Source organism: Drosophila gunungcola, unplaced genomic scaffold, assembly GCF_025200985.1.
Source record: "Drosophila gunungcola strain Sukarami unplaced genomic scaffold, Dgunungcola_SK_2 000055F, whole genome shotgun sequence".
Taxonomy (NCBI): Eukaryota; Metazoa; Arthropoda; class Insecta; order Diptera; family Drosophilidae; genus Drosophila; species Drosophila gunungcola.
Genome location: NW_026453219.1, coordinates 236,872 through 260,153, shown reverse-complemented (window position 1 = coordinate 260,153; position 23,282 = coordinate 236,872). Strand labels below are relative to the sequence as shown.

Genomic DNA, 23,282 nt, shown 5'->3' with positions numbered 1-23,282 from the left:
TCTCATCAAATGTGCCTTTAGTTAGGTTTACTAATTTCAAGGCTGTGATAATTCTTTGAAGATTGATTTTTTGTCCGTTAAATTCTGGGATAGGATTTGCTATATCTTTAATATATGCCTGTTGGGCAACAGTACCGTCCGGCATTTTTAATATTTGTAGTTATTTGATTTCGCAATCGGAATCAACTGGTTCCTGATCTGATAATTCAGATTGAAAAAGTAGTGCTGGAATTGTAAGATTATTCAAATCTTTCTCTTCTATTTCTGGACTGTCAAGTTCAGATTCTTCTACATGTAGCGGGTCGGCTTCTGGTGGATCTGAGGATTCCAATTCGTCGCCGGTTTCTACCTTCAAAGGGGTGTTTAGGATTGATGGTATTGAAATATTTAAATTATACCTTCCTTTTATATTTGTTTAATTCGATCGAAGTCTGTTCAGAAATTTCGATACTTCAGACCAACTATTTTTATCTAGTCGATCTCTTTGCTCAAGTATTAGTATACGCGCATTGTACAAGTAAGTTACTTATATTTCCACATGTTTATTTATAGTGGTTTTGTTGTGTTGTTCTATTTTGCGTTAACGATTTATATGATTTATCGAAATAGCTTTTTAATTTATTTAGCTCCTTATATAATTCACTCCATTCCATTAAAATATGGATATGAATTATTTCCGTATACTATTGAAATACTATTTCTACCTAATAAGTCATGATCGCTTCGAATTTTTCTCTTATAAAAACCCGGAATTGTGCTCAGTACCATTGCTTTGCAATGAATTAGTGGTGAGAATTCTAAATTATACGTTAAAATATATAAATTTTCTAAGACGTACATAGTGATCGGAGTCGTTGAGACCAATGTATTATTCTTTCACTAAAATTTGGATCCCTCATATAAGTATTGATAACAGCCTCTACGTTAATCATTGTTTTATTTATCTACCTATACTTGTGGCCATAAAAGAAGTTTTTTTTTTTTTTTTTTTATTAACTTTGCTTTATTTATTGAATCTTCTCTGAGCTTTGAGACTAACAATAAGTTTTCGAATCTTAAAAAATAAACATTAACTAACAGTGGACTGTAATTTTGGTTGCGCGTCCCTCAAGTTGGTCGCTGGGTAGGTAAGTCATTGCGACGAAGACGGGATTGGTTGCACAACCTTGTTAGACCTCTTGCAAGGTGGTTGGGGTGCAAAGACTAGCTTGGTGAGGTACTTATCCTTTTGTTCTGCGATAACTGCTTTGACTGGTGGGATGTTCAAGTCCCGATGTATGTTTTCGTTGCGAACGTACCACGGTGCCCCGGTGATCGTTCTCAGGATTTTTGATTGAGCCCTCTGGAATATGTCGATGTTGCTATGGCTAGCATACCCCCATAACTGGGAGCCGTACGTCCATATAGGCTTTAGTACTGAATTGTACAGCAGGACTTTGTAGTCTAAGCTAAGGGAAGATCGAGCGTTGATGAGCCAGTGTAGGCTACTGGCTTTCAACTTTAAGTGTGTTCTTTTGGCTTCAATGTGCCGGCGCCATGTGAGTCTTCTGTCGAGATGTACTCCTAGATACGTTACTTCGTTTGATTGCGGAAGCAGAGTGTTATTTAATGTGATTGGTGGACAGTTTTGCCTATTCAGGGTGAAAGTAACGTGCTTGCATTTTTGTTCATTTACTTTAATTCGCTAATCAGATAGCCATTTTTCAACGTCGGCCAAGTGAAGAGCTAGTTGCGCAGTTGCTTGTATTGGACATTTTGAACGGCTGAGTATAGCTGTATCATCAGCAAAAGTAGATGTTGTCAGTCGACTGCTTGTCGGGATGTCTGCTGTGTAGAGGACATATAATGTTGGCCCAAGCACGCTACCTTGGGGGACTCCAGCCAAAATAGAAAAATCGTCAGATATGGCAGTGTTACATCTCACAGCAAATTTTCTGTCGTGTAGATAAGACTCTAAAAGTTTGTGAGTGTTGCTGGGAAGCATTGTCTTGATCTTGTACATTAGGCCTTCTAGCCAAACTCTATCAAACGCTTGAGAGACGTCCAGAAATATGGCGGTGCAGTACTCACGTTTTTCGAACGCGTTTCGAATTTCTGATGTTATTCGGTTGACCTGCTCAATCGTTCCGTGTTTTTCTCGAAATCCGAATTGGTGTGATGGAATTCCATTCTGGATTCGTAGATATGTGTTTATCCGAGTCAACATGCATTTTTCAAAGAGTTTAGATAAGCATGATAGTAGGCTTATAGGTCTGTACGATGTGGGGATTGTGGGGTCTTTTCCTGGCTTCGAAATCATTATAATAATTGACTTTTTTTATATTTTTGGAAAGTGGCCATGTTTAGCGATGGCATTGAAGAGATGTGTAATGGTGGGAACGGCACAATAGGAAGCTCCGTGATCATTTTAGGGGTAATAAGGTCGCAGCCTGGAGATTTTTTCGGGTTCATATGGTTTTTGATGATGCTAACGATTTCCAATGGGCGAAACTCGATTGGCTCATGGTGAAGCTGGGTGTCATATGCAAAAGTCGGCAGATGTGAATGCATTGGTGGCAGGATTTGGTTGAAAGACATTTTTAATACTTATGCAAAAGTCGGCAGAGTGAATGCATTGGTGGCAGGATTTGGTTGAAAGACATTTTTAAGGTGGTCGGCGAATGTGCTGGCTCTATCTTTATCGCTGCGCGCCCAGCCGCCTGAGGGGTTTCTAATAGGCATCACGGTTTCTTTCGGTGAGCTAAGAGATGGGTGGGCTCTCCATAGTGAGTGTTTTGAGCAAGTTGATGACAGTTGCTCTATATAACGGCGCTGGGCATATGATTCTTCTTGTTTTAGAGCTTTAGTTAGTTGCCGTGAGGCGTATTTCAAGTTCTGCCTAGCAGATGGCGATCTATAGAATTGCCACTCCCGACGTAAGCGCCGCTTTTCTAGGACAAGCTGTTCGATTTGTAGATTTGTCTTCTTTTGCTTGCATTGAATATTTGAGGTTTGGGGTGTGGAAACTCGAGCCGCAGTGACGAGTACGGACTCCAGTGTAGTTACAAAGCTGTCTATGTCAGCTTCGTCGTTGAGGCGAGGACATAGCTCAATATGTGAGCTAATATATTTTCTAAACTTGAGCCAGTTGGTTTTTTGTGAGGTCAGGTTAAACTGGTGTTCTAATGTTCCTGGTTGTTGGAGAAGATGAAATAAGACCGGCGAGTGATCAGATGAAAGATCCGAAAGGCATTCGGCGCTTATAAGATTTTTGGGAATATTTTTGGTTATCGTTAAGTCAATAAGATCGGGTAGTTTCTTTGGGTCTGTCGGCCAGTATGTTCGTCTACCAGAAGAGACATAGTCAAGCTTGTTGTTGGATTTTATGATTGCATTGTAAAGCTGCTTCCCTTTTGGAGTCACGAGGCGAGATCCCCAGTGTGTGTTTTTGTATATTATATAGTCTCCTGCTGCTATAAAATGGTCACCTAATGTGTTGAAGAACTGCAAAAACTCATATTCGGTTATATTGAAACGAGGGGGGCAGTATACGGCGGCTAGAGTTAGTTGGTTGCCGGTAATCAGTTGTATGCTTATAGATGTGGCCTGTAGATAGTTTTTAGCAGTTTTGTTATAATAGTGGTGCTTAATACGACTTCTGATTAGAATGCCAGTCCCACCATGTGCTTTACCGTCCGGATGATTTGTTCCATAGAATGAGTAGCCTCTTATTTGAAAATTTTATCTGTTTGTAAGGTGTGTTTCTGAAAGTAGCATTACATCGATGTGATTGTCGAGTAGAAATTGAGTTAACTCAAGTTTGTGCTGTGAGACGCCGTTAGCGTTCCACGTAGAAATTCGTAGGGACGTCATTATTTTGGTTGTTGTGAGACCAGCATTTGAATCAGAAGATTTTGGTTTCGCATTAAATCTTGCATAGTTGTGCGCATAAACGACATAAACTCCATTAGGCTTTGTGGCAGGCTAACTATCATTGCTTCAAAGTTGCTTTGTGTCTGCTCCGTTGGTTGACGTTGTTGAGTCATGTTGTATTCTAGACATGCTGCTTGTGGAAATGAAGTTTTAGATACAGGAGGAGCCAGTCCTAATTTAGAGCGCTTGCAAATGTCACATTTTTGTTGAGGGTTACGGGTCCTAGTGAGGAGCTGGGTGCAGTCGAAAAAAAGACTTCAGGGTTTGATTTTGATGCTGTGAGCTGTGCGTTGTGGGAGCGGGCAGTGGTTCCTCGTTGATGGATGCGACTTTTTAGCTCCTTGTATATTGGGCAACCTCTGTAGTTGGCTGTATGATTGCCGCCACAGTTGCCGCACTTTTTTACATTGGAGTCGTTTTTGCTCGCTGGGCAGAGTGCTGAGTCATGAAGGTCTCCACAAACTACACACACTGGGCGTAGTGTGCAGTATGACTTTGTATGGCCATATTCTTGGCAGTTCGTACATAAAACCGGCCCATTGCGCTTATGTGGTTGCTCTACTGTGATTCTACGGTGGAGAAGGAACTGAAGTTTGTATATGGGGTGCACTTCGTTTCTATTAAGGGGCTTAGTTTCCGGTTCGAGCTCTATCTTGAAGAGTGGTTGCGGTTTCCTATCCCTGTTCAAGATATTGAAGACTGTCTTAGTGTTAAAACCTTTGTCTTGTAGTGCATTTTTTACTTCTTCAGGTGTTACATCGGATTCAATTCCTTTAAGTACAACTTGCAGACCCTTGCTGCTTTTAAGGTGGTACGTGTAGAAGTTCTTTTTCTTGTCATTAAGATATTTAGACAACACTCGGTAATTGTCTTCGTTCTTCGTTTGAACTTTTGTTTCGTGTATGCTGCCCTTCACAAGGGGAATTATATGGAAGTTATCTTTTCCAATAAGCTCAATTATTTTGTTATCAAGTGCATTGCAGCTTTTCTCCCGGATGTATATTTGGGTGGGCTTCGGTTTCTTCTTCTCAGCTTCGGTAGCTTCGTCAACCTCTTCGTCAGTAGCGTCTTCCAAAATTTTAAATCTGTTTGTATTAATGGGCTTTTCAGTCTCAGCTGAATTATAATTGGCACGGGTTATTTTTCGCTTAGAATTTAGGGGGCTCAGCTTTCTTTTGATTTGGATGTAGCGATCCATACCAGTCTGCACAGCCGGCCTTTTATTTTCGTTGCTTATTGTGTATTTTTCGGGCAGCGCAGCGAACGCCGTTTTTGTGTTGGCTACGGGTTTGTTTATCGATGGCGAAGTTGCTGGTGATGATAATAAACGGTTGGTCGATACCGTTGCTGCTGTTGTTGTTGTTGTTGTTGTTACCGTTGCAGTGGTTAAAGACACTGCTGTGCTACTTATTGCTGATAAGCGTAGGTCAGTGCATACATGCATTGGAGTACACTCGGCACTTTTTGGCTTTAGAGACATCGATGGTAGCGCGGGAGAAAGAAGTTATATTAATATTTTTTTTTCGATTATTTTTATGTTAAAGAACAACTTTTTTTCTTTTAATAATGATTGCAATTATAAAAGGCAAGTTTTTTTTTGTCTTTTTTTTTGTTTTTACATTTTATCGAGATCGTTTGCTCGACTCTGGAATCTCTTCTCTAAACACCTATTATGAAATTTATAGCTTTTTAGGACAACACTTGCTAGCATTATAATTACAATTATTATTAATAGTATTTTTATTGTATTTGTATCAATATGTTCAGATTCTATTTTATAACCGACGTTCGCCGTTGAATCAACAACTTTTGTGTCTACTTAACCCATCTTGGGAATATTTTCCAAAATTCTATATTTTTTTTTTTTTTTTTAGTTTTTGTGTTACATATTTACGTAGCCAAGAGTAGCTCGTCGATTATGTTTTTTTTTTAAACTGTGTTGCGCTACGATTTTTGTCAAACGCGAAAGTATCCGAAGATTGCAAGACTGTCACGGTCGCCATGTTTTAAATGAAATATGTTTAATAAAACAACACTGTTTTAAAGTAATAAGTTTAATAAAACATCACTGTTTTAAAGTAATAACTTTAATAAAACATCACTGTTTTAAAGTCATAAGTTTAATACAACACAACCGTTCCGCTTCATCGCCGAATTTATATTATTCACAAATTGGAGGGTTGCGGCTGCGCTGTCAGCTAATCTCGGCAGCGGCCAGCAGAGGCCTTTTATATAACAATTCTATGCTCATATATAAACGAGTGCGCGAGAGAAGTTTTATTTGCATGTATATGCATTCATTGTAGTTGTCTGCACTCAAGCCATGGTAATTCGCTGACACTTGCGCTTCCCATTAGTTGAATTCTGAGGCGCATTCATATTTCACTTGGCTGCCCGTGTTTTCTGTATTTGTTTAAGTACAGTGTGAACTCACTACAATGATACATGCATTCTACATTGTGAAAAGCGCGGGAAAACTCTAAGGCAAACTGTGACATAGGCTTTTCCAGATGTATTACAATTTATTACTTTTTCACCAAAAAGAAAATGGAAAAAATCGCGATCTCTACTGCTAATCACGTCGGGGTTTCAATGAAAACTAAATACTATCTTGTATTTACAATCTAAATTCGAACTTGTGACTTCAGTAGGAACGGAGGATTTATTTAGCAAAAATAACTTTGCGAAAATTAGCGAAATATTGGGACGATAAAGAGTGGCGTTGATGATGTTCAATTGATCACTACCTCTAATATTTTAACAATTTCTCTTATAACTATGTAAAGCTAAGCGAAGAGAGACGGGGCGAATTCGCAAGAGCGAATAAAAGCTAGAAATTTGTAATAAAAGTGCCAAGTGCGCAAACAAAGGTAATGATTAGATCTCTATGACTTGGAACAGATAGAATGTTTTGTTCGTTACCCTATTTTCAAAGTCTCTGACCACCATTAGATGGAATTCAGCATATTTAAGGAAAACCAATTGGGGGAACTACACGAAACTCCTGGCCACTAACCTAGAGACCCTGCCACCTTTTAACCCCAACATCCAGGAAAAACTAGACAGGCTGGTCAACATCCTTACAGACAACTGCGGGAAAGCCCTAACCCACCTTAAGAAGGATTGTATATTGCAATTCACCTTATAGAGTATATTAATAATCATCCTCAAATGATTGGGGCCTGTCCAGTTTTTATGTATGTAGTAAATAAGCTACTGCTCAATACAGATAAATGTAAGTTTTGGAAATTTCTTGTTCGAACGTATTGAAAATGTGCTTTAACCAACACATTGTTACTATTTTCAACAAAGCTAAGAGCCTACTACCATTTATTAATCGCTCGTCCAAGGAATTTGATGATCCGTACACCACGAAACTTCTATATGTTTTTCTAGTTCCTCTAACACTTGAGTATTGCGCAAGCTTATGGACTCCGCAATATGAACATTATCAAGATGTTATAGAATCAGTCCGGAAGCAATTCCTTATATTTGCATTGCTATACTTAAACAGGGAGTCAGAACGCCACCTTTCTTCCTTTAGAGACAGACTGCGAATTTTGGACCTGCCAACCTTAAAGGACCGTAGAGTTATGACCTTAACTAAGGGATCGGCCCAAGCTACTAATCTAGTTAGCAGAGAAACCCCTCAAGTAGGTGGTCGAACATGCACCACGCTCCGAAAGACCTTTCGTCAAAAATTGCGACAAAATCACTGAATTGTTTGAGAGAGACCGGAATAATAGCAGCCGTATCATCGGCCAATACCTGGGCAGGAGTTATCAAACCGTTACCAACCACTTGAAGATGCTTGGATTCACAAGAAGCTCGATGTATGGGTGCTAGACGAATCAACGCAGAAAAACATCTTTGACCGTATCGACGCATGTGAATCGCTGCTGAATTGCTTAAAAATCGTTTTACAAAAGTAAAACTGTTGAATAAAACCAAGCACTAGCTTGATGCGCGCAGGCCCTTTTTGCATTGTTGGTAATTCATTGAGCTCGCGATGAAAACACAAATAACTTAATATAGAGACATTTATAAAAAACTAACACGAAGTACGCCCCAAATATGATTAAATTGTAGTTTTCAGAACAGGAATACAGGTTGAAGACAAGATAATAGGGTTCACGAAGTCAAAAAATTGTTGTTCGTCTTGACAAGTTAAGAGAACGGTAATTGACAGTCGAGTTTTAATTTTGGTGCAAGAAGAGACGATACAGTGACATATTGAAGAGAATATATATCCAGTGCCATATTATGAACAGAATAGTTTATATACGAAGGAGCACCCCTTTAAAAGTATTTAGGTCACATTTAAGTTAACTCAGATTGAAGAGGTAAAATGGACACCATCTTTAAAAACAATCAATATCGGACTGTAAGCCAAAATCCGACTTCAAATTATTATAGGACAAACAAATTTGAACATCAACAGCATACACTAGTGTTTGAGAATGTGTTTTGACACAATAAAGATCATTGAGAAGTAGCAAAAGGTCAAATGACTACCTTAAGGCACTCAAGATGTTACGTAGATCTTATTGGAAAAACCACTCTTGAAAATGTCGAAAGTTGGCCAGCAAAGCTTTGATCTCCTGTCTCTTGCTGGATTTTTTCTTTAAATGATCATTATTCCTTGACTGGACTGTGTTCAGGGACACTTTTATTTCTTTTGTATTGGTGCTATTAGCCGACCCCATCCAGGCTAGTTCATCTGCCCTCTCGTTTTCTGGTATGTCGTTGTGTCCAGGCACCCAAACGTATTTTTACATGGTGGTTTGTTGCAAGTGTGTTAAGATTCGACTTGCAGTCGGCCATTAGCACCGAGTAAGTCCTTACAGCTGCGTCCTTTGATAGCCGCCTTGCTATTCGAGTATATCCTTACTTTAATATTCCTAGGCACTGCTCTATCGAAAGCTGATCCACTAATGAAAAGTTGAGATTTTATAAAAGTGATCAGCGCATTTCTCCGGAAAACAGCGGGGAAAAAACCAGCGTTAACCAAGTATCATAGAAGGCAACAATCAGCGGAATCAACGAAGCGACAACACAGCAGTGTCCGCCTGTCTGACGGCAGATCTATCACAGTTCCGATTTTCGCCAGCATTGAGGAGCAAGAAGCACATCATCTTTCTGGACTTACATAGCGTCCGGAATTGCATTAGTCATTTTCTCTCTACCCAAGTGCCGGGCCACCTCAAGCGCCACAACATAAGCACGAAGAAGGCCGGGGAATACCCTGTGGACTCTGCCACACCAGTGTTCACGGCCAGCTGCAATTCTGGTCACTTCTCATCCCATGTCCGCTGGTCTTGTCCGGCGAACTTGGCGACCAATTTTTTTCACCGTTCGGTTGGCCCTCTCCGTAGGATTTTCTTGTGGCGTGTACGGGGCTGTGAACTGGTGCCACACTCCCAACTCTGCCAATAACCGCTTGAACGTCCTGCTTGTAAATTGTACCCCGTTATCGGCACTATTTCCGTCCCCTTCGAGATCCGATATAGGATCACTAGTAGCATCGAGTTCCCGTGCTTCGACCGAGGAAGTGGCCCAACGAAATCGGCGCATACGATGGCACAGGGCTCCTCTGGGATCGGAGCACTCACAGTTCCGCACATACTTCTTGATTTCGCGGTGCATGCCCGGCCAAGTGTACCTCGCTGCCACCCACCCGTCGGCATATCGTGATTCTTGGCAGTGACTCGCTGCCTTGATCCGATTGGTATGCATAGCTTACATGCGATCGCATCCTCGTTGCCCGCTCTGTGAGAAATGTGCCGGTACAGCCGGTCGGCCTCCACTAAGTAGTCCGGATATTTTTGGGGGTTCTGTGCTATCTTGCCTCTCATGTCCCTTATCCAGCTACATTCGGCTTGTTTCATCGGTTGACCTGGTGGCTTCGTCTTCATCCTTCGGCAGGTTTCAGGCAAGGGCTGCCGCGACAGTGCGTCCGCCACAATATTCAGCAGGCCTTTCCTGTATCCGATTTTGAAGTCGTATTGTTGGAGCTCCAGTGCCTATCGTGCAATACTTCCGGTTGGGCTCTCGATGCTATTCAACCACTTCAGGGCCATGTGATCTGTTATCACTTTGAAGTGGTATCCCTCCAGGTATGGCTTTAATTTCCTTATGGCCCACACGATTGCTAAACATTCTTTTTCAGAGGCCGAGAAATTCTTTTCCGTCCCCGCTCGATTGGTCGGAATTTTGAGTGAGAATGACACCCAGCCCATAATCGCTGGCATCGGTCTGAAGCACAAACGGTTTTGTGAAATCCGGGCATGCCGACCAACCTCGCCTTGACAGCTTCAAAGGCCTGCTGGTGGTCGTCGGTCCATTCCCATTTGACACTCCTTCGGAGAAGAGCGTTCAGCGGATGCTCTAGCGGGGCAAAATCTGGCACAAAACTGTACCACGACGCCTGGTACGCAAAGGCGTGCGGCATCATCAACGCCCGCTGGAATGTTGCTGATGCCGAGTGCAAACCAAACTGAGCCCTTGAGTTCTATTCCTGAGATTATAAGTACAGGACTTTCCCATCTTGGATCTGTTGTTTTCATAGTCAGGGCAATCACTCATGGGCGCCAGATGTATCGACCTTCTTTCTTGAATATCTCGCTCGCTACGTAAACGGCCGGCTAGCTCAAAGAGTTGTGGGATCGTTCTACCATTTTATATTGGGTGATTGCCTTTGACCAAAGAATAATGCAAGAGTTCTGTTGGGATCGTAAAGGTTTTTATTCGTCTCCTTGTAAATAGCCCCGCGGCTCTTCCGCTACTTCTGCTCCTCGTCGTCGTCCTCTGCGGCGTCGCTCCTCGTCGTCGACTGCTTGCTTGTGTCTGACTCGTGACGGCTCCTCCGAGACTCTGTATGTTATGCGAACCTCACTGTCGGGGCCGGCAAGGTGTTTCGCCTAGCAGGTAGAACACCACTCGGAAGAACGTGAGCATATATATCTGTCCCTATAATCAGATCTGTTGGGATCGTAAAGGTTATTTTTTGTTTCCTTGTAAATAGCGTCGCTGCTCTTCCGCTACTGCTGCTCCTCGTCGTCGTCCTCTGCGGCGTCGCTCCTCTTCGCTGTCTTTTGCGGCGTTGCTCCTCGTCGTCGACTGCTTGCTTGTGTCTGACTCGTGACGGTTCCTCCGAAACTCTGGATGTTATGCGAACCTCACCGTCGGGGCCGGCAATGTGTTTCGCCTAGCAGGTAGAACTAGGCTCTGCCTCTTCGCCCAGCCACTTTAATCGCAGGCTCCATGCAAGGACTCCCTGAGCTCATTTAACCACGACCTAGCACCCGTTCGATCTCAGCGTTGAAGCCTCAACCTTGTAGACTCACAGTCTTTCGGCGTCTCGACTTTGCGATCTTGATCCAGCACTCAGCACTTGAGTAACTTGCTACTGGTCTCGCGTACACGCACTCGCTTTGATTCTCGCCCTTTTATAGCCTGTGATGGTCCCGTTATTCCTCTTCTTCAGCTCGCGTGTTCGGGTCCAAGGTCCACTGCCGAACCGTTAGTTTACGGTGCGTCCTCTTTGTGCAGGTCCGAAGTCCGCCAGTTTACCGTTCGACCTTGTTTCCCTTGTGAGGGTCCAATGTCCAGCATGGTACCATTAATTCACGGTGTCTTCGCTTTGCCCGGGTCCAAGGTCCGTTGTTTACCGTTCGACCTTGTTGCCCTTGACTCCTCCGGCATTCTCGCCTCCTTCGCTGTTGCTAGGCAGTTCTCCTGCATCGGGATTTGTGGGGAGTTTTAAGACACCTCACAGAGTCCTTATAAATAGGATCGCGGCTCTACCGCTACTGCTGCTCTGACTCGTGACGGCGCCTCCGAGACTCTGGATGTTATGCGAATCTCACCGTCGGGGCCGGCAAGGTGTTTCGCCTAGCAGTTAGAACTAGGTTCTGCATCTTCGCCCAGCCACCTTTATCGCAGGTTCCCCAAGCTTGGTCTGGATTGTGTCTACAAGGTGTGTCGCCTAGCAGGTATAACTAGGTTCGACCTCTTCGCCCAGTCACCTTTATCGCAGACTCCACGCATGGACTCCCTGATCTCAGCGTTGTGGTCTCAGCCTTGTAGACTTTTCAACTCCCGAAACAATCCTCCGAGATCGTTTTTTGACCGTGGAGGTCATCTATTTTAACCGCTTCACTCTGAAGAACGTGAGCTTATAAATCTGTCCCTATAATCAAATCTATACTCCGCGGCCAATTATAGTCGGGGTCAGCCAAATAATTATTCTTCCACATTGATTTGTCAACACTAACTTTGTTGACCGGAAGATTCGCCAATAACTTTGGAAGTACTAGTGCTTCCACTTTTAAATCATTCTGGTAATTTTTCGTTTATATTGAAAGCTTTACTTTGTGCTTTGAGATGCACTTTCCTGTGGATGACACCCCACTGATCTCCGTTTGAGATCAAATTTTCGGTAAGTTTAAAATCTGAGCAGATTTTTCCGAAATTATTGTGCTTTGTGAACAGTTGTCAATCAAAGGTCTTAATGTTTTTAAACCTCCATATGAGGTTTTAATTTGAACGCGTGCTGTAGCAAGCAACGCTTGCACCGACATCATCCAGGTATTAACTATTTCTTTTTTTATTAATTTAATTATAATTTATGTGATGGTTTTTATTGCAAACCGAACTCGTAATTTCGCTTCTGAATGTTTTTTGACAAGAGTGCTTTAAGCATTTAAAACACTATCGCGCTCTCTTAGCTTTTTCCGTTATTTCGATTGGAATTCAAAAACGTCGCATTATGCTTGAATTTCTTTTGAGTTATGTTGCAGATCTTTTTTGTTCAATTTTCTGATTATAATATGTGCAAAAACTATATCAACCTTATTGGACAATTGTGCCTTTAATTTTATCTTTTGAATTGACTCATTTTTTGTGTTAATAAACATTCTAAGTACCTAACTGAGTCAACATCTAACACTTGAAGCTTAAGAAGGCGATTCAATTGATCAGAAAAATTTTAACAGTTCCCAAGCGGCCTCATAATTATCCCCAGATCCCAGCAACAAGTGAGAAACCACATTTCTGGCTTCTCCCTTAACTGAGATCTTACAGTAATTTAATTTTAATGAGTTCATTTATAAAATGGTCGCGGTCGCCATATAAAAAGGTTATTAGTCCATCCAAAATGATCTTTAGACAATCTGCAGTTTAAGGTTGCTTGAGGGACGTTTGAACGCTCCCATCAAGATTCTTTTATTGAATGTTCTTAAATTCTGTTACATTGGCGATCGCTCAGCTAAGTCGGCAGAGACGCCGGCAGAGCGGCGGTCTACGCTTATGTATAAATTGGTATTTATTAGTAAGGCTGACGGAAAGTCACCACGGGAGAGAGGGGTACTATATTAGGTACGGTGGCGCATGGCATTTATGCTGACTCTGTAATGTCCAGTCCCAGGGCACTCAAAAGCGGTCATATTACCGAGCACTTTGGGCACTGCTTGGGTCGTATGTATGCAAGTTCTACAATGTGTTTAGGTTCTACTATTTTGTCTTTAATTAATTTTTCTACTTGTTTTTCTACATCTTCTCTTTGACTGTGGAAAATTCTATAATTCTTTATGTATACAGGTTCATCATCTTTGGTATTGGTATAGTCACTAGGTATTTAGTTTAATCGCAGATTAAGTTTACTGCATATTGTTGTTATAAAAAAAATTTTTATTCAAATTGGGATATTGCAGTAGTGTGGGCTTTATCAATTGAATTTTAAGGTATTCGAATGCGTTTTGACATTCATCTGTCCATTAAAATTTAACATTCATTTTACATAATCTGCTTAGGTGACGTGAGTAATCGGAAAAATTTTTAATAAAAAGTCTGTAGTAATTGCAAAATGCAACGAATCTTCTAGCCCTGTCTGCGTCCTTTGGGACTGGGTATTTTTATATTACATCATATTTCTTACTGTCTGGAAAAATACTTTTGTCAGTTCACTTGCGTCCAAGGAAGGTCACTTCGTGTCTGTAAAATGTGCACTTTTCTGGGTGCAGTTTAAGGTTGTGTTTCCTACATAATTCAAAAACTTTTGTAAGATTTATAATTATGTGCTTTTCTGAACAACCGATGACAATTAGGTCATCCATATACAAGAATGCCTGGGAAGGTTCGATACCTGAAAAGGCAATGGTCATCATTCTTTGGAATGAATTTGCCGCTATTTTTAAAGCATAAGGTAATCGCGTGATACGATAGGAGCCATTACTCGTGGAAAAGGAGTTTTTTCGAGTTCAATTTGATGAAATCCTGACAACAGATCTAGCCATGAAATGTATTTGGCCCTACCTAATTGGTCAGGAATATCGTCTATTCTTGGAGGTGGAAATTTACCTAATACATTTTTTTTGTTAATTTGGCGGTAATCTATTACTAAACGCCATTTTTAAGTCTTGCAATCTGGCAATTATTTTTTCGGGACTATTAATAATGGACTGTTGTATTCAGAAGTTTAAAGTTCTACTATTTTGTCTTTAATTAATTTTTATACTTGTTTTTCTAAATCTTCTTTTTGACTGTGAAAAATTCTATAATTCTTTATGTATACAAGTTCATCATCTTTCATTCTTATTTTTTGTTTGTAAAAAATATTAGTTGATATCGATTCGGATTATATTCCGAATATATCTGTGTATTTGGTGCAAAATTCTTTAAGTTTTTCTTCGAACTGAGGTGGAAAATTTTTGTTCAGTTTGTCTAAGATTTCTTCTTGCTAGCCAAGTGCTACAATGTGTTTGTACTTATATTAATGTATAACACTGAGTACACAGTGCTTCAGATATGAGAACATACAACACCTCCCTCATTTTGAAAAATAACGTAATTCGATGAATTTATTTTCTTAGTAATTGTATATATAATATAAATAAACATCTATTTTATTATTATTTTTTTTTGTTTTCGAATCAGAAAGTATTATTTTTTTTTATATTTTGTTCATTATAATTATGGTTCTTATTTTTTGTATGATATTTAAATATAATAGAATTAAAGTGATTATGAAGTAAATATTTATACCCTTGCAGAGGGTATTATAATTTCAGTCAAAACGCAGTGAAGGAGAAACCTCCGACCCTATAAAGTATATATATTCTTGATCAGCATCACTAGGAGAGTCGATCTAGCCATGTCCGTATGTCCGTCCGTCTGTCCGTCCGTCCGTCTGTCCGTCCGTCTGTCAATCTGTCCGTCCGTTTCTACGCAAACTAGTCTCTCAGTTTTAAAGTTATCTGCATGAAACTTTCCCAGAAGTTGTCTTTATATTGCAGGTAGTATAATTTTTGCCGCTTTCCAACAGTGGCGTCACTCTTAATTCGTAGTATACTTTGAAGGACATCACACTGATTAAAACACAAAAACCTAAATCTAATATCACAGACAGTTTCAGGTACAAATCGTGGGTTCAGATAGTTATTATCAGTGATTTCAGGTACTGTGCAGCTTAAGAACTTTTTATTAAGTTCATTTACATTCATGTCTTGTTCAAGTCTTGGTTTAACTTTGCATATTCCCAGGTTTTTAATTATTTTCCATGTCTGAGCAGTGGAAGATGCGTTGTTGAATTTATGGGAATAGAAATTTGTCTTTTGCGGTGTCAGTAAGTTTGGTCACTTTTTTTTTCAATGACTTAAACACTGCGTAAGCTTCAGGTGTCCTGTACCTTCTCCACTTATTGTACGCCCCGTCACGCTGCAATATTGCGTCTTTGATGTTTCTTTGGAACCATGGTTTTTCAGAAACACGAATAACTTTGCTACGAACAGTTACAAGACAGTTATATAAATAACAAATATTGTTTTTTAAAAGGTTAACTTGTTCGTCGGAAAGGGAGTATATGTCATTCCAATTGCACAAATTAAAGGTGGAGTCCAAAAGGTCACAGTTGATATTTCTAAAGTCCCTAAAAACTATTGGATGGTCAAGGTATTGTAGGTCAAGTGCGTAAGTCAAGTATATGAGGTCGTGTTTTGAAAACGATGGGACAATAAGTTGGTCAAATGTATCTACTTTGTCTGTATTAGACACAAAAAATAAGTCTAAAAGCGAGTTGCGGGTTTTGGTAAAATGCGTAGGGGACACAAAGTTAATTAACTTCATCCCCAGCGATTTCATGTCCTCTGCAAGGTGGGATTCCCTTAAAATATCGCTATTAAAATCGCCTGTTATAATGACGTCTGAATAATTAATTGACACGTCTGGAATGATGTTTAAAAATTGTTCATAGTCAGTTAGGACGGTATATACACCCAATTAGTAGCTTATCAGCATATCTTTGGCATCTAATTTATATAAATAAGTATTCAATTGCACTACTGGTTGAGTGTTTACATATAAACGTGGAACATAACTTTTTACTAACATATATTGCAACCCCACCCCCATGACTATCACGATCAGAGCGATGCAAATTATAGCCATCACATTCAACTGAAACATCACATAAATTAGGAACAAACCAAGTTTCAGAAACACATATAACATCTACGCTCGAATTGATAAAGAGGTATCTAAATTCTTCAATTTTTCGTGTGAGGCTTTGAGCATTTATATGACACACATTAAGACCCGCTCTCTACTTTCCGAGAATCTTTAACGTCGCATGGTTATTTGATCGATTTGTATTTTTTAGTTTATGTTCTTGTTGTTGCTGTCACCCATTTTAAATTTTTTAATTGAAATATTAGCTGCGCTCGCAGTCTATAAATATTTATGACATAAAGACACACCACACCAAGAAACAAAATAAAATTAAAATTAATGCGACTGATACTAATCCTAAATAAATATAATAAAACTACTGATAATTTCACAACAATATAAATATCAGCGCCTCTTAGGTGCGAAATGAATTAACATTTAATGTCCCAGAACTAGCAGCTTCCAGCAAATCTCCATTTGAACCAGTTCGCCCAGGCTTTTCACGCAAATGGCCTCCCCTCCCTCTCTCTCCTTTACGAAGATATCTCCACGACGAGAGAAAACAGCTATTAGGCGCTTCAGCCTCTTGAGATGCATCGCCCGCTTGAAAATTTCATATTTTGTTTTGGTCAGCTGTTCGTTTATATATATAAACGCTGGCGAGTCTAGGCAGGTGAGCTTTAAGCTCAGTTGCGTTTTGTTTTCTTTTTGGTATGCCCCAATCGCACGCAGCGATTTTCGCGGTCGCATTCGAAAAATCGTACGTACTTTAGACGGCGGGGTCAGTTTGAGAGATAAGCCCAGTGCGTGAAAAAGTGCTTTCACATTTTCCCCCTGGACTTGTGGGACCCCATGCCAACGCAAGTCACAGCCGACTTCAGACGCCGCCAGTGCGTTGCAGGAGGCCACCCACTTGGCCTCCAACTCGTTAACGCGCTGATATTGGCAGTTTTTGGACAGTTTCGCCTCCAGCTCCTGGACCCGCTGCCTCAGCATCCCCATCTCTCTCACCTCGCTCTCCAATTGAGTGACTGTCAGTGAAAGTTTGTTGCAGTCAGCTGCTATTAACTTAAATTTTTCTTCCAGAGTGCCGGTTATACGTGCCTCGACATCACGGATCTCCCCTGCAAGACTTTCCTTTAGCTCGGAAAATCGGAGGTCGATCGTGTGAAGCAGTTGAACATCAGAGTCACGGGCTCCCTTCAGATCGCAGTGAGTTTCCTTCCTAAGTCGCTTTGCTGCTGAAGACATTATTGTGTTGGTGACGAGAGGGTTGAGTGTTTTGATGTGTTGAATGTTTTGATGTGTTGAGTGTTTTGTCTCTGTGCTCTGTTTTGCTATGCACTGTTTCTTTATTGGTTTGTTGTTACACTCAAAATTGTGGATTTATTAAGAAGCAATTTACTGCTTAAAACCGATTTATTCCGGGCAACAAGAACTTTAATGTGTTATACTCTTATTTATGCAGCTGCCGTAAGCAGTTTTTAATTTTTTTAAGCCGAGTTTAAGGTGTTTTTCGGTGTTTAAAGCGGAGCTACACAAAAGTGCGTCTATTTCTCTCTCACGGCTATCGATATATGAGTTGAAACAATATACCAAGTATTGGAGCCATACATACCAATCTGTTTTATCAATTGAGATGTATGAATTTATTAATGTTGTGTGGCTTTGCTTCACGGTTCCTACAGTCTGGTGATGGTGTGCGGTAAAAGTTATGTTTTTGATATTTAAATTTTTACATAAATCTTCAGTTATCGAATTTTTATATTCTGTTCCCATGTCTGTTATGAACGTCTTCATTGGACCGTACATCAGAATAAAATCTTCGAATATAGCTTTTGCTACTGTTTTTGCACTTTTGTATGGAATTGGTATAGTCACTAGGTATTTAGTTAAATCGCAGATTAAGGTTACTGCATATTCATTTCCTTGTTCGGATTAAGGTAGTGGACCGATCGTATACACAATTACCCTGTTAAAAGCCATTTGGGGCGTTTCAGTAATAGTCATTGGTGTTTTTGTATGTTTTGTTGTTTTTGATTTTTGGCATTTTGGGCATTTTCTTATATAATTTGATATATCTCGGGTCATTTTTTTCCTTTTTATTTTTGCCACTGTCACTACTTTTCTTACCTCGTCATTTACAATGACTTGTTAACGTTGGGCTGAGAAGCTTTATTTAGAGTTTGCCTAGGCAAATCTGTTTTTTCTTTTTCTGTGCATGGACAGGAATTTTTCTGTTTATTTTGGTTTCTGGTAGTGACTCTCAGAATTTTCTTACTCGTTTGAAAATTTTTTAAGTTTGTTATAGTTATTCTTGAAAGCGCAACGGCTATATGATTGTTTTTTCCCTGAAGATATTCCACAGTAAAATCATATTCGGCTAAGTCTAATCTCATTTGTGTTAGTTTTGAGCTCGGGTTTGTCATTCAAAATAAGTAAGTTAATAGCCTATGGTCTGTTTTGACGGTGAAACGTGTTCCATAAACTTATGGTCGAAAATAATTTATCGCCCAGTGGATAGCTTCTAACTTTTGTTCAGTTGTATTTTTGTAGCTTTCTCCTTAAAACGATGTAAACGATCTCGATGCATAGGCTACGGGTAGCTGGGTGTTATTGTAATCTTGGGTAAGAACAGCTCCACACGCTTGTTTGCCTGCATCTGTTGTTATAAAAAAAATTTTTATCCAAATTGGGATATTGCAGTAGTGTGGGCTTTATCAATTGAATTTTAAGGTATTCGAATGCGTTTTGACATTCATCTGTCCATTAAAATTTAATATTCTTTTTACATAATCTTACGTGAATAATCGGAAAAATGTTTAACAAAACGTCTGTAGTAATTGCAAAATGCAACGAATTTTCTAGCCCTGTCTGCGTCCTTTGGGACTGGGTATTTTTATATTACATCGTATTTCTTACTGTCTGGAAAAATATTATTCAACTCATGATATTGCAGTATTGTGGGCTTTATCAATTGAATTTTAAGGTATTCGAATGCGTTTTGACATTCATCTGTCCATTAAAATTTAACATTCATTTTACTTAATCTGCTTAGGTGACGTGAGTAATCTGAAAAATTTTTAATAAAAAGTCTGTAGTAATTGCAAAATGCAACGAATCTTCTAGCCCTGTCTGCGTCCTTTGGGACTGGGTATTTTTATATTACATCATATTTCTTACTGTCTGGAAAAATACTTTTGTCAGTTCACTTGCGTCCAAGGAAGGTCACTTCGTGTCTGTAAAATGTGCACTTTTCTGGGTGCAGTTTAAGGTTGTGTTTCCTACATAATTCAAAAACTTTTGTAAGATTTATAATTATGTGCTTGTCTGAACAACCGATGACAAATAGGTCATCCATATACAAGAATGCCTGGGAAGGTTCGATACCTGAAAAGGCAATGGTCATCATTCTTTGGAATGAATTTGCCGCTATTTTTAAAGCATAAGGTAATCGCGTGATACGATAGGAGCCATTACTCGTGGAAAAGGACGTTATATTCTAGACGTTTTTTCGAGTTCAATTTGATGAAATCCTGACAACAGATCTAGCCATGAAAAGTATTTGGCCCTACCTAATTGGTCAGGAATATCGTCTATTCTTGGAGGTGGAAATTTACCTAATACATTTTTTTTTTGTTAATTTTGCGGTAATCTATTACTAAACGCCATTTTTAAGTCTTGCAATCTGGTAATGATTTTTTCGGGACTATTAATAATGGACTGTTGTATTCAGAAGTTTAAAGTTCTACTATTTTGTCTTTAATTAATTTTAATACTTGTTTTTCTACATCTACTTTTTGACTGTGGGGAAATCTATAATTCTTTATGTATACAAGTTCATCATCTTTCATTCTTATATTTTGTTTGTAAAAAATATTAGTTGATATCGATTCGGATTCTATTCCAAATATATCTGTGTATTTGGCGCATAATGCTTTAAGTATTTGAACTGAGGTGGAAAATTTTTGTTCAGTTTGTCAAAGATTTCTTCTTGGTTTACATTTTTATTAGATTTAATTATATCATAATCATCCAATGGTTTAACTTTGAGTGTATTTAGTATAATGATTGCAGTTTTATTTTTTGTATTCAAAATTTGGACAAAACGTTTTTTTAGAATCTGCAATGGAATTCCCAATGAATTCTCCATTTTGGATTTCTTGGTTTGGTAGTAATATATGCTGGTAAAATTGTCAAATTATTGTTGAGTGTATGGCTTATTGGAATATTAATGGGATTATAGAGGTTATCTGGTCTCAGTATGAGCCAATAATTTTCTGGTTTTAAATTTATTTGACAGTTGTATTTTTTCAAAAAATCTATGCCTATAATTCCATCCATAATAGCACATGGAATAGGAAAATTCAATTGAATTGAATTGGAATCGCATGAAATAAGTTCTATGGATACTAAACCTTTCGAATTGGTTGTTCCTTCACCAACACCTGATACTTGGGTAATAATTTTATAGTAACCATTGTTAAATGAGTCTGAAGTTTCTTTTATTAAAGAGGTGTCTGCACCTGTATCAACTATTTACGTGTATAATTCATTTGTGTGATAATTTTTAAGTGAAACAAAAATATTGAAGTTTAGGTTTGTAGTGTGAACCGTATTCTTTACTGGGTTTTTATCTTAGGGTTAGGGTCTTTATTGGTTTTCCGAAGTGGCTTGTACCTGTCGGACAATGTTATTGTTATTGTTGTTATTGGTGTTTCCACCACGGTTCCTCTATAATTTTCACGACATATATAGTTGTTGCTGGTCTTATTATTATAGTTTCGGTTATAACTCTTTTGTTTTGCTTCGTTTCCGGACTTAGTTCAATTTTAATCATAGGCTGTGGAACTTTATTTATGTTAGTTATGTTTATGGCTCCTTTTACCGAATAGCCTTCTGGTTCTAAAGCACGATCTATATCGTCAGTAGAAACGTTAGGTTCAATTCCCCTATTACCACTTGCAATCCTTTGCTGCTGTTGAACTGGTACGTATAAAAGCTTTAATTTTTGTCTTGTAAGGAATCGTAAGTTCGGAAATTCTCCTCATTTGGTTTCTTTAAGGTTGCCCTCAATCAGTGACACTACGTGAATCGTATGCTCGCCGATGATGCGAGTAATTGTGTTTACCTGCTCATTGCTCATTGTTTCACGTAAAAAAAAGGAATGGTTTGAGCGACGAAGTTGACGTCATTGTCCAGCAGTGCGAACTTATTTTCGTAAAGACGCAATTTCATCTTTGCCAATTTAGTAACGTTTCAGTTTTTTTTTTTTTTTGGGTTGCGGGTTAAACTTATGCTTTACATCTACATACCAATCCATACCAGTGTGTAGCATACGGCGGTTTGATGCAATTTCAATTTGTAATGACGGAACCAATATGCTTAGGCCGGCATTTGTAGCTGTGCTTGTCGTGAGGGCGGAACTCACCGTTGTAACAGTGCTAGTTGATGATGACCCAGCTGACGGATCTATGCTTATTTGCATTGTTTTGGCGATTTCTTGCGGTGTAGTTGGCGACTGAGAGTGCTAAGGGGAGCTCTGCAAGCTGATTGGTGCTGAAGATACCGAATTGTTGTTCTCTTCGGTGCTTTTCGGAGAGTAAAAAGAGAAATATGCGTTTTGTCGATCGGTCTGAAGCCTACGTTCGGATCTTAGACTTCTGGGTTCGGCGTACCCAATTTGGTGCGTTTTTCATCGTTTCGTCTGGAATGACGTTTGCCGGTTGTATTTTATTGTATATTGGCACATCCAAATGATTTTTCCACGTTGACATCTTGGTCAATTTGATCAATATATATAGCAGGCACAACCAAGCAGCGAGCCTATAAGCGTCTTTTCGCGTAATTAATTAATTGTGATTTTTTTTTTTTATTTTGACATGCCTATTTGCTGATTTTGGCGGAGCGATTAAAAAAACTCAAGCGCTCTGCTCGACTGCTCGTTCTTAACTAAAATATTTAAAATTAAGGGTACCATACAAAAAGTATTCAGTTTTATATTTTGAATCAGGGAGTCCATCTGCACCGGAAAATCAAGGTTTGATCATTGAAAGATTTTATCAACTTAAATTTTAAATCAGTGTTCTTAACCAAAGTTTATTTCAATAAAATACAGACGTTGTCTTTAGTCAAGAATTCCTCCGTCTTAATTTATTATTATCTATTTATTATTATTATCAAAATATTCGCCCGGGACAAAAAAAATGAAAATAAAACCACAGAGGCTTGGGTGACTTATACCAAAAAGATAGTTTTTATGAGAACAAAAAAAAACCTCTACTTTAAATAATGGTTGGGCCTTTGGCTATTTATATATTTTATATCCATATTGTAAGCAATAATTTTAAATAAAAAAATGTTATTTCGTTTAAGGTTTGAAAATAAAACAAATCTTTGGGGCAAGCTTATTACATCTGCGACGGGAACGTTGTCTACCCATGATGGTTACGAGATGGCTAAAACGTTTTACAATAAACATAACGGACAGTTTGGCAGTGCACAACACCTTATAGAGAGATCCCTTCGAAATATTAAGGAAGAAGTTCATTGGAGTGAACAAAATTTTCCAGTAATAGAACAGTGGCTTGACAAATTTTTATCTGACAATAAATTAACAACTACTTAGATGGTTGGACATTATATGTAATGTGTAATACTTATTCGCAAATAAACAATGGTTCTTAAAATATTCATTCTTAACTCTAAAAAGGTTTTAAGTTTAAAATTTGATTGCAAATAACTTAAGCAATATGCCGAAAGTAACGCCATGGCCTTGCGGGAACAGAAAACCAAGTAGAAAGATAATGTTCGTTCAAACATAAGCGGAGACAGGCTTAAGATTCGAGTTCTATCAACGACATTCTAAATACCACATGTCCGGCCCTTATCTGAATAATTAAACGAATCAATATTCGAGTACGGGA

General features: G+C 39.1%; 1 protein-coding gene across 1 annotated transcript in view; it reads left to right on the top strand.

Moving 5' to 3' along the window:
- Positions 1-23,033, top strand: part of LOC128264063 (aminopeptidase N) — a 264,954-nt gene extending 241,921 nt beyond the window's left edge. The window contains exon 7 of the mRNA XM_052999355.1: positions 22,732-23,033. Within this exon, the coding sequence (XP_052855315.1) occupies positions 22,732-22,984 (253 nt within the window). The 3' untranslated portion in view covers positions 22,985-23,033. The remainder of the gene's footprint in view (positions 1-22,731) is intronic.
- Positions 23,034-23,282: the final 249 nt, after the last annotated feature.